This window comes from Narcine bancroftii, chromosome 9, assembly GCF_036971445.1.
Source record: "Narcine bancroftii isolate sNarBan1 chromosome 9, sNarBan1.hap1, whole genome shotgun sequence".
NCBI classification, from domain to species: domain Eukaryota; kingdom Metazoa; phylum Chordata; class Chondrichthyes; order Torpediniformes; family Narcinidae; genus Narcine; species Narcine bancroftii.
The window spans coordinates 105,088,182-105,100,591 of NC_091477.1; the positions used below are offsets into that span (position 1 = coordinate 105,088,182).

The 12,410-nt window shown below is 39.4% G+C and overlaps 1 protein-coding gene across 10 annotated transcripts in view; it reads left to right on the forward strand.

The window, feature by feature from the left end:
- abcc5 (ATP-binding cassette, sub-family C (CFTR/MRP), member 5) overlaps nucleotides 1–12,410 on the forward strand; it is a 94,143-nt gene that overhangs the window by 79,769 nt on the left and 1,964 nt on the right. For 8 of the 10 annotated variants that reach the window (XM_069897138.1, XM_069897141.1, XM_069897139.1 and 5 more), the window contains 7 exons: nucleotides 247–375; nucleotides 3,867–4,053; nucleotides 4,243–4,332; nucleotides 6,433–6,622; nucleotides 6,808–6,967; nucleotides 10,446–10,524; nucleotides 11,154–11,267. In XM_069897138.1, coding sequence (XP_069753239.1) covers nucleotides 247–375; nucleotides 3,867–4,053; nucleotides 4,243–4,332; nucleotides 6,433–6,622; nucleotides 6,808–6,967; nucleotides 10,446–10,524; nucleotides 11,154–11,267 — 949 coding nt within the window. Of the gene's footprint in view, nucleotides 1–246; nucleotides 376–3,866; nucleotides 4,054–4,242; nucleotides 4,333–5,966; nucleotides 6,065–6,432; nucleotides 6,623–6,807; nucleotides 6,968–10,445; nucleotides 10,525–11,153; nucleotides 11,268–12,410 lie in introns of those variants that run through there. The other 2 variants (XM_069897142.1, XM_069897148.1) reach the window with 2 other exon arrangements.

Below are 12,410 nucleotides of genomic sequence, written 5' to 3' on the forward strand. Positions count from 1 at the left end.
TACTTGCTGCAATGTGTTTGGATTACAAGAGCTTTAGATTGGACGTGGTTGAGAACATTTGAAATTGAAGCGATGATAGTGGTCAGAAATTTATTATCATTGTGCATTGCATAACAACTTTTAAATCAATATTAATACATAGCTGAACATTCCCGATATAGAACGATTAAGAATGAATTAATTTATAGAAAACATAAGAACTTTTAGTCTATATTTGACATCTTTTGTATTGCTGAAAATCTGCAGGATTTTCATCAGAGAATTAAAGCGTTTAGACAACATCACTCTGTCTCCTTTCCTGTCGCATGTTGCATCTAGTATCCAAGGGTTAACTACAATACATGCCTACAACAAGACAGCAGAATATCGACACAGGTAAATATTAAACATCAAATATAGTCATTTTTGCAGCATGTAAGTGACCTCAGGATTGCTGCCTATGCCACGCACCAAAGGGGAAAGGAACAGAAAGTTATGGCAGATGAATGCGTGGCTGAAGAGTTGGTGTAGGGGGAAGGGGTTCAGATCATTGGGATCGCTTCTGCGGAAGGTCTGACCTCTACAAAAAGGACAGTCTGCACCTGAACTGGAGGGGGACAATATCCTGGCAGGCAGGTTTGCTGGAGCTGTTGGGGAGGGTTTAAACTAGTTTGTCAGGGGGGTGGGAATCAATATGTGTGCAGAGATTAGGGTAGAAGGGAACCAGGGTGTTAGGGTTGAGAAAATAGAAAAAAGTCAAAAATAATGTGCAGCAAAGATGACAAAAAAGGACAGGAAGGTGAAAAGACTGGATAGTTTGCTGTACAATATAAATACAGCAAAATTGGTTACAGATACTGGTCTAGGAGAACTGTACTTAAATGCACGGTGCTTTAGGAATAATAGATGACCATGTTGTACAGATACAGATTGAAAGATATGACATTGTGGCCTTCACCGAGATGTGGCTTAATGATGGATATGATTGGGAGCTGAATGCCCAAGGGTACACAATGTATAGGAAAGGTAGGCAGGTGGGTAGAGGGGGTGGCATGGCCCTGATGGTAAGCAATGGTATTAAATGACTAGAAAGAAGGGACATAGAGTCAGAAGTGGTAGAATCCTTAATGGTTGAATTAAGAAGTGGCAAGGGTAAAAGGACCCTATGAGCAATTATAAAAAGGCCCCCAAACAGCAGCCGGGAAGTAGACTATGAGTTACAGCTGGAAATAGAAAAAGCATGCCAGAGGAAAATGTCAAAATTATTATGGGGAATTTTTAACATGAAAGGGAATTTGGAAAGTCAGGAAGATATTTGATTTGAGGAGAAAGAGTTTCTAGAATGCCTACAGGATAGCTTTTTGGAACAGCTTGTCGATAAGCCCACCAAGGGATTGGCAGTTTTGGATTGGGTGATGTGTAATGAGCCTGAGGTGATTAGGGTATTAAAGGTAATGGAACCCTTAGGAAGTAGTGATCATAATATGATTGAGTTCAGTTTCAAATTTGAAAAGGAAAAGCTGATATCAGGTGTGTCAATATTTTGGTAAACAAAGGAAATTACGGTGGTATGAGAGAAGAACTGGATGGAGGGACAGCAGAGCAGAATTGGATGATATTTCTACAAGAAATAAAGAAAGTGCGGGACAGATAAATTCCAAGAAAAAAGAAAATTATGAATGTAAAGATGGCATAAATGTGGCGAACAAGAGAGGTTAAGTCTAAAATGAAAGCAAAAGGGAAGGCATACAAGGAAGCAAAAATTAGCGGAAATCAGAGAACTGGGAAACTTTTAAAAGCTTTCAGAAAGAGACAAAGGAAGTCATTAGAAAAGAAAAAATGAATTATGAAAGGAAGAGGCAAATAACACTCTGAAGGACACATAGAGCTTTTAAAATGTATGAAGTGTAAAAGAGACACAGGTAGATATAGGACCTATTGGAGAAATTATAATGGGTAACAAAGAGATGGCAGAGGAAATAAATGAATATTTTGCATCATTCTTCACTGAAGAAGACAATATCAATATACCTGATAGAGGAATAGAATTAAGTGCAGTCAAGATTTCTAGAGAGAATGTGCTTAGTAAGCTAAGTGGACTAAAGATAGATAAGTATCCTGGACTGGATGAGGTGCACCCATGGGTACTGAAGGAGGTGGCTTTGGAGATTGTGGAGGCATTGGAAGTGATTTTCCAGAAATCTGGAGAAATTTCCAGAAATTCTGGAGGATTGGAAGGTCGCAAATGTAGATCTGCTGTTTAAAAGAGGCAGAGCTCAAAAGGAAATTGTAGGCATATTAGTCTAATGTTGTAATTAGAAAGTTATTGGAGTTGATCCTCAAGGACGAGGTTATGAAATACCTTGAGGTGCGTGACATTATAGGTCCAAGCCAGCATGGTTTCATGAAGGGAAGATCCTGGCTGACCAACCTATTGGAATTTTTTGAGGAAATCTCAAGTAGGACGGACAAGGGGGAGGCTGTGGATGTGTGTATTTGGATTTTCAAAAGACCTTTGATAAGATGAGAGCCCTTAATAAGATGAGAGCCCATGGAATTACAGGAAAGATATTAGATTGGATGGAGCATTGGTTGATAGGCAGAAAGCTAAGGGTTGGAATAAAGGGATCCTGTTCTGGTTGGTTACTGGTTGCTTGTGGTATTCCACAAGGATCAGTGTTGGGGCTGCTTTTTATAATGTATATTGATGATCTAGATTATGGATTGAATGGTTTTGTGGCTAAGTTTGCAGATGACACCAAGATAGGTGGTGGAGTAGGAAATTTTGAAGAAACCAAAAGGTTACAGAGAGACTTGGACAGCTTAGGAGAGTGGGCAAAGAAAGGGCAGATGAGATACAATGTTGCAAAATGTATGGCTGTACATTTTGGAAGAGGAAATAAACAGGCAGATTATTATTTGGATGGGGAGAAAATTCAAAATTTGGAAGCGCAAAGGGATGGGGGGGCCTCATTGAGGATAACCTAAAGGTTAGCCACCAGGTTGGATCGGCAGTAAAGAAAGCAAAAGTTATGTTGGCATTCATTTCAAGAGGAATAGTGTATAAGAGTAAAGAGGTGTTGATGAGCTCTATGGGCACGAGTTAGATCTCATTTAGAATATTGTGTGAAGTTTTGGGCCCCTTAGAAAGGATGTAATAATGTTGGAGAGAGTACAGAGAAGATTTACCAGGATGAGTCCTGGAATACAAGGGCTAACATATGAGGAACATTTGTCAGCTCTTGGATTGTTTTCTTTGGAGTATAGAAGAATGAGAGGGGATCTCATAGAAACATTCCAAATACTGAAAGGAATGGACAGAGTTGATGTGATAAAGATGTTTCCCTTGGTGGATACCCATTTAAAACAGAGATGAGGAGAAATTATTGTAGCCAAAGGATTTGTGGAATTCGTCACCACATACAGCTGTGGAGACCCGATCTTTGGGGGAGTTTAAGGAGGAGATTCGCAGATATATAATTAGTTATGGTATCAAGGGATAGGGGAAAAAATCCAGAATTTGGAACTAGATGTGAGAATGGTTTAGCTCAAAGTTGAGTTGCAGAGCAGACTCAATGGGCTGAATGGCCTCTTTCTGTTCCTTTATTTTGTGCTGTCAACCACGTTGTCTATCCAAACTAATCCTTTATATCTGTATTTGGCCCATCTCTCCAAGCCTTTCCATCAATGTACCTTAGTATGTTTTGAAAGTTGCAATAGTCCTGCTTCTGCCACGTCCTCCGGCAGCTCACTCCACAAATTTTACACGGCAAATTATAAATAATTTGACATCAAGAGACTGATTTGTTTTGTCCTCATGTATGTCGGTAAATGCATGGCACATCTACAGCTGTTTAATTGATCTGAATTTCTTGCTGTGTTTTCAGGTACCAGGAGCTGTTGGATGCAAATCAGGCTCCATTCTTCCTATTTACTTGTGCAATGCGTTGGCTGGCTGTGAGACTGGATGTAGTTAGTATTATTCTTATTGGGACAACTGCAGTGATAATAGTTTTCATGCACGGTCATATTCCTCCAGCTTATGCAGGACTTGCAATTTCTTATGCTATTCAGGTTTGTATAAGAGTCAACAAAATTGCCTTAGGATATACTGTTCTTCAATATGTAACGTTAAATTCTTTAACTTTGAATTTTGTCTGCTTTGTAGCAGAGCCATCAACAATAAAGCAAAACATGTTATTTTTTCTCTATCACAGTTTATAAAGAAAATTAGTCTAATTTTGTCCTTTTTTTTTCTTGCAGCTGACTGGTTTATTTCAGTTTACTGTCCGACTTGCCTCTGAGACTGAAGCTCGGTTCACTTCTGTGGAAAGAATACATCACTATATAAAGGTATGAATGAATATCTAACCGCAATAATTTAAAACAGTGTGTGGAAATTTATTACAATTTTACCAGTATTTGGGTCAGATCCATGGTAACACTTCTTTGGAAAAATACATGATTTTTAAGCAATGAGGAAGCTGTTGGAAGAGCTCAGCAGGGTCAGTGGAGGGTAACATCGAGGCTTCAAGCTGAAAACTGTTTATCAGAAAGCTATAGAACTTTTTTAGTACCAACTTTTTAATTTAATTTGGACATGCAGCACAGGAACAGGCCATTTCTACCCACGCGTCTGTGCTCATGGGCCAAAATGGCCTGATACTGTGCTATATGTCTAAATTAAAAGGTTGGCCACCCCTGCTTTGATGCTTGTTAGCTTTATGAAACCTTTTTCAAATATAAGATCCTTCATTGGCAGCAAATCTAGTGTATGAAACCTTTGACCTGTATTTTCCTTTCCATTGTTTGCTGCCAATGAGGGCCTACGACTCAGAAAACATTTTTATTAGTGTTTTTTGTAGATGAGAGGAAGCAAAAGAAAGAAAACAGAAGTGTGTGTGGGTTTTTTTTCCTGCCTTGTTTCACCACTGAAACCCATGGATGTAACTTCAGATTTGCAGTTAACAGATTTCCACTGGTACAGTGCAATGAGAATGTATATATGTTGCAGGTATTCATTTTACTGAGTTGATATTGGCACTAATTTTTTTGCTTTCAAAGGTTTCTTTTATCTGCGATGAAAGCACAAGTGCTGATTCTGTGAAATGAGATCTGAGGGACTGCCTTAACTTCTGTCTCTTGGAAATACAGGTTTCCAAGACCCTGATAAGAAAACTTTTTTTTTAAAAAAAAGATTTTTTTGTGTAGTAATGGGTTTTTTTCTGAAATTGAAATGTATGCACTGTGCATTAAAGAAAAGGCTTTTGGCAAAAGAAATGGTACAAGTTCAAGTTTATCATCCGATTGTACAAGTACATCCTGATGAAAGTGTTCTCCAGTCCTTGGTACAAAACACTGCAAACACATATATAGACATAACGCTCACTCGCTCGCTCGCTCACTCACTCACTCACTCACTCACTCACTCACTCACTCACTCACTCACTCACTCACTCACTCACTCACTCACTCACTCACTCACTCACTCACACGATGCAGATATATATTATATATGATAGATATTAAAATAAATAATCCTCACGAGGGTTGTGTGAGCAGTTCATCAATCATTCAGTCACTGCCTGTGAGAAGGGATTGTTCAATATAAATAAGATAATGGAACCAGAAGTGACACAGTTGGCATAGCGGTTAGCGCAACACCTTTACAGTGCCAGCCATCGGAACCAGAGTACAAATCCCGCACTGACTGTAAGGAGCTTGTACATTCTTCTCGTGTGTGTATGGGTTTTCCATGGGGGCTCCGGTTTCCTCCCACCAATCAAAATGTACTGGGAATGTAGGTTAATTGGGTGGCACGGACTCGTGGGCCAAAATGGCCTGGTAATGTGATGTATGTCTAAATTTTAATTGAATTTAAATTTAAAAGAAGCAAATCTGGGTTCTGAAAATCAGAAATCTGATATTTTTCGAAAAGAATTCCTTCATCATAATTACTGGCTGTTTTTCTTTGTGTGGTGATTCAGTTGAATGTATTTCTTGGAGAAGCAAGCACTGCACTTTGTGTAAAAACACAAAGCTGGAGAAACTCAGCAGGTCAAGCAGTGTCCTTTATATAATAAAGGTAAAAATACATAACTGACATTTCAGGCTTGAGCCCTTCATCGAGGTATGGGAAAATGTCGATAATCCTCTTCTGCACTTTGTATAGTTGGGCATTACAGGAAAAAAGGGAGTCTAGTTTAACGTGTATTCTAAACAAAAAAAATTGTCATAACTTCTTCTTTTTCATGTTTGACAAAACATAATGGGGGAAAAGAATATTTTTAATTTCTGATTCAGAAAATTTTGTGGCAAAAATGGGTTGAGATGTAAATCATCTGGGATTCCTTTCCTAATGATCTTAATTTAATTTAATGCCCTTCCAAAAGTTGTTCTCGTCCCGGTTTAACTTTTGTAGGAAATCTCCTAACTTTGTTAATTTTCATTTAGATTCTGGAATTGGAAGCTTCTGCTCATATTAAGGATAAAACTCCACCAGCAGACTGGCCTCAGCATGGGCAACTGACATTTGGAAATGTAGAGATGAGATATCGTGAAAATCTACCTTTGGTATTAAAGAAAGTGTCCTTCACAATTAAACCTCAAGAAAAAATTGGTATTGTGGGGAGAACTGGGTCAGGTAAGAAATGTATCACCAATCAGACCATGATCAAATATTGTTTTTGCAGTTGGGTTGGCTTGGTCTGTCATAAAAGGGACTTTTTCAAATGGCATCAGGAGAAATGGAACAGCAGCTTGAATTGAGGTAAAATTTGAAACCAGCTCTTAAAACTGATGCTGATTAAAGTGTGTGTCTTTTGGCAGGAAAATCATCGCTAGGAATAGCACTGTTCCGATTGGTTGAGCTCTCAGGCGGCTCAATAATCATTGATGGGGTGAACATCACTGAAATGGGTTTGGCTGATCTTCGCAGCAAACTATCCATTATTCCCCAAGAGCCAGTTTTGTTCACTGGTACTGTGAGGTAAGCCTCTTGCATTTTGCCCATTTTCCATTTCCAGATTGCAGAGAGACTTGGTAATTTAATTCATTTGTGCATCACAGAGCCATAATGTTACAAAATGTTTTTTTTTTAACTGATTCAAATGGCTTTTATGGAAGTTCAAAAAAAATTGCATTCTGAAATAAAATAGAAAATCCAAAAGTAGCACCTGTGGGAAGGGAAACAGTTTACACTTCGGGCCATAGATCTTCATTTTGAACCTGCTTCTCTTTTCACAGATGTTGTTTCCATGCTGAATGTTTCCAAGCTTGTGTGGAATTTGAAGTTGTGTGAAGCTGAGTGTTGAATTGACATCTTATTTAAAAACAACCGTTTCACATAAGTGACTTTTAAAATAAAGATACATCTGCAGCACGGGGACTGGAAAAGTTTTATCCTTTATTCATCTTTCTCTATATCACGTTACACTAACATCATCATCTTCACCTGTACAATGGAAAAGAGCTTAGATGTTAACCTGACATTTTCAATAAGAACAGGACAGACATTGCTTCTTATCATGGTTAAACGACTTACAATTTTGTTCCCATTGAATAAACTTTTTTTTTAAACGCCAGAGCAGATTGATTGAGAAACATCCAGGTTTCATGATAAAAATGTAAATTCTATTTGTATAATTGAAACATAATTTTTTTAAATAACCTGGGTGGATCTGAAGTCAACCTACTGAGTTAAACCCCATAAAATTCATTTACCTACATGATTGGAATCCCTACTGTAGGCATGCATGGTTGGGATAGCAGTTAATGCAATGCCGTTACAGTGCCAGCAATTGGGACTGGGGTTCGAATCCCTTGATGTCTGTAAGGAGTTTGTACGTTCTCCCCATGTCTGCGTGGATGTTCCACGGGGCCTTTAGTTTGAAACATACTGGGGGTTGTAGGTTAATTGGGCAGTATGGGCTCGTGGGTCAAAAGGACCGTTACCATGTTGCAATTTTGTTTTTAATTGACAATTGTTCAAGGATTCAAAGGTTCCTTTTATTGTCATGGACAACAGACTCTCCAAGGCAAATAGCGCCTTTGGAAGACTACACAAAAGAGTCTGGAAAAACAACCAACTGAAAAACCTCACAAAGATTAGCGTATACAGAGCCGTTGTCATAACCACACTCCTGATCGGCTCCAAATCATGGGTCCTCTACCGGCATCACCTACGGCTCCTAGAACGCTTCCACCAGCGTTGTCTCCGCTCCATCCTCAAAATTCATTGGAGCGACTTCATCCCTAACATCGAAGTACTCGAGATGGCAGAGGCCGACAGCATCGAGTCCACGCTGCTGAAGATCCAGCTGCGCTGGGTGGGTCATGTCTCCAGAATGGAGGACCATCGCCTTCCCAAGATCGTGTTATATGGCGAGCTCTCCACTGGCCACCGTGACAGAGGTGCACCAAAGAAGAGGTACAAGGACTGCCTAAAGAAATCTCTTGGTGCCTGCCACATTGACCACCGCCAGTGGGCTGATATCGCCTCAAACCGTGCATCTTGGCGCCTCACAGATCGGCGGGCAGCAACCTCCTTTGAAGAAGACCGCAGAGCCCACCTCACTGACTAAAGACAAAGGAGGAAAAACTCAACACCCAACCCCAACCAACCAATTTACCGCTGCAACCGTGTCTGCCTGTCCCGCATCGGACTTGTCAGCCACAATCGAGCCTGCAGCTGACGTGGACTTTTACCCCCTCCATAAATCTTCGTCCGCGAAGCCAAGCCAAAGAAAAATAATACATTAGGAATGTAATATACATGATAGATTTAAACTTTTGTCTACTGTAGGGCAAAGAGAGTCTCCCGGAGCATTGCCCGATATCCTGAACAATCGGAAAAAGAGAAGCAATATTTCAGAGATATTGAGTGCCCATTGATTTGTCCCATGGTCTTTGCAGCCGCACAGACTCCAGGACAAACCATTGTCAATCTCAGCTCCACATCCAAACCTCCAATACGATCAGGAAGCCTTCTTGCCCTCACCATGCTCTCAAATCTCAATTTCTATACCTGGTTACCATGAGCCAGTCTGCAGCAACCCAGAGCCTGCATGAATCCTTTGACCTCAAGTCGCCCACAGCCAACATGGGTCCTTCAGCTGGTGAGCCCCTCACTGGTCCGCCCTCATGGTCACTGTCCTGTTGGCTCTTTTTCTATGCTTCTTCTCAAACCGGGTGTTCTCCCTGTTTCTGCTGCACCCCTGGACTCTCCATCCTCTCGTATTACAATACCCAGCAAAAGTGCCACTAACTTGGGCACAGACTGTTGTTGAAGGATTAAAGAAGAAAAAACTAACAGGTCTTTTAAAGCCTTTATGGAGCTATTGACAATGGGACTGGGCAGAAGGACCCTGCAGAGCAGCACTGTGCACACACTCCCTCGGGTCTGCATCAGCTGCAGCACTGCCATTACAGCAGCTCCGGCGGCGCCACCATTTTTGTATTGGAATTGGAAATCAGATCTGTGCTCCACAGTATTGAAAGAGTTGGTTGACGACTCCTTTTGATATTTCTGGCCTTGATTATTCTGATTATGCATTCTTTAGCTATCATGGATTCCATTTTTGTTTTGTTGCTTTAGATTAAGAGAAGCCGACTAATCTTGGCAAACAAGGTTAGCAGCTGGCCAGTCCATTCATACATTTGAAATTAGGATGACTATTTATGGTACAGTTCTGACATTCGGGGCTATGTTCTACCAGACATGAGTCAATGCAGTCTTTCACAAAATCTTCTCAAGCAGAGATGTCAATTATATTCATGAAATTTTGCTATGATTCCACCTTGCTGATGGGAGAACATTTCATTTGTGATTTCCAGTCTACAATTAGGCAGTGTCATCAGTTTTCTCCTTGCTGGAGCATTTCAAAGGATTTCCTTTCCGATAGATGCTATTGGATCGAGTGCATTGTGAGAAGCAAGGCAATAGCCGTGTGTTCACCTTTCTGTATTTACAATTAACATTTGTACACTAGAACATTAGTCAAAATGCTCATGCAGTACTTTCAGTTGGTAAGTGTAATATGTGACATTATCATTGATAGCTAAACTTCACTGCAGTTCTTATCTGACCACTAATTGGCAGCTTTTGTGCAGGGAAAGCCTCTTATTGATGATTGAAACAGCTTTCCATAATCTTGCTATGCATGAACATATATGGAATGTGCATAAATTTCTCTTATCAGAAATAATTCCAAAATTTCCAAAGTAACAGGCTGAAATTCTGTCTGAAGAAGATTGTCCTGAAAGCAGCTCCATGTTCTTTCTAGTTATAGGTGGTAGAATTAAATGAATTTGCTCGACACAGAAACTTCACAACTGAGAAAAGGTTGTAGATCTGGGATTAGACCATTTTTTTTTATAATTTGTTTGTTTTATTGTCATACCAGTGGTTCCTTAACTAGGGTTATAAGTAGGTACTGAAATAAAAACTTTATAATTTGCTTTGGTAGGTTTAATCTGGATCCTTTTCAGCAGTTCTCTGAGGAGCAGGTATGGGATGCACTGGAGAGAACACACATGAAAGAATGTGTAAGTACAGCTGAGAATTTGTTTGGTAATTAGCCATAGAAATGCATCCAACGTAAAGGACTGGAAATGTGCATGGGAATAATGTGTAATTGTAAAGTATTTGAACTAAAGGTAGTGAGCAATCCAAGTCTCTCTTTTAATGGGAATCAAAAATGATATTACCTCGTCGTTTTGTTCAGGATATAACAACATTGTGCTTTAGGTCAAATCTAACACTGATTCCATTTTTTTTTGGTCTTGCATGCACTTCTATTTTTTTTAATTGCAAATGATACAAAGTTGATTGAAAGATTGGATCTTTGGTACTCAAGAAAAATTTACTTAATTTCAAATTGGTTCTTACTGGGAATTGATCTGCAGCAATGATGTGTCAAATACATTTTCCATGAATTTGAAGCAGAGTGTGGGGAACGTTTAATTCATGTTCATGAAGTGCTATATCTGACTGGCTTTGATAAATACTTATATTAGGAGTAAAGCTAAATTCCAAGATTTTGTTTTTAATACAGCTAGCTTTTATGAAGCTTGTAGCTGCAGAGCTCTTGTACATTACAATGGCAAGTAGAAAAAAAAATTTCTGTCATAAGATGCCTTCAGACTTGCGGTGCTTGTTTTTACACTCAATATAGATTTCTCAGCTGCCTTTAAAATTGGAATCAGAAGTGATGGAGAATGGAGAGAATTTCTCAGTTGGAGAAAGACAGCTGATATGTGTGGCAAGAACACTGCTACGGAGGTGTAAGGTAAGAGTTGATGGGCAAGACCGTTTCTCAATGGATGAACTTGTTTCCAAGTACGTCAAGGTAATTAATTTGCTGAGTGTGGTGAATGTCTGCCAAGCTGCTTGTCTCCCCTCTGGCGAGCCTTGCTGTACTAACATTGGCTGTGCATTATCTCTACTGTTAAGGACACTCCCCTTGGGTATAACTCTATATGCACCTATTGTCTTTCATTATTGTACCATGAGTTTCTGCTAATAAAAGCCATGATTATTGTTTGACCACATCGTCTTTGTCTACTTCATCAACTGGCGCTTCAATTTTATTAGCAGAAACTCATGGTACAATAATGAAAGACAATAGGTGCATATACAGTTATTCCCAAAGGGAGTGTCCTTAACAGTACCTTTTTTAAAAATAAAACAAACTATACTATCAATTTTAATAATGAAGCTATTTTAGGATTCCTACCTTGTTCCTGTGTTTAGTGCTACTAAACAGAGTCCTTTTAACAGACATTTGGGTTTATGATGGCCTGTCCCACAGACTGATCAATAACACCCTCTTGTATTTCCCAAACATGGCATTCAAGCTCTGTCTCCAACTCCTTTGTACTCCTCTACAGCTACAGTAGTTGGTGATGCTATTGTTGGAAATCACTAAGTATTGGTGGGAAGAATTCTGTTTTACACCATAGAAGTTAAAAAAAATAAAATTCAGATGTTAGAAAACTGAAACAATATCAATTATTGCTTGAAACACTCAGCAGCTGAGGCAGCTGAGTGCCTTAGCTGTCCAAAGAGAAACTGTTAATGTCTATGGTCAAAATTCCTTCATCAGAACTGGAAAAAGGAGAAAATATATGGTTTTAAATTGCAGAGAGGTGAGGGAGGGATGGTGCCATCAAGAAAGAGGCCTCAGTGCCACAAAACTCAGACCACCAGGTTCAGAAAAAGTTGTTCCCTCTCCATCATCAGACACTTCAGCAACAAACTCAAACAGGAACTTGTTTAAAAATTGTTACTGTGCACATTATTTATTATTGAAAATTTATTTTCTGGTGCATTGTCAGTTTGTTTGCAGTTACTTCTTTTTGTTTCTCTCTTGCATATACACATCTTTTCTTGAGTACAGTTTTTTGCATTGCCAATAAGTAGAAATTATGCC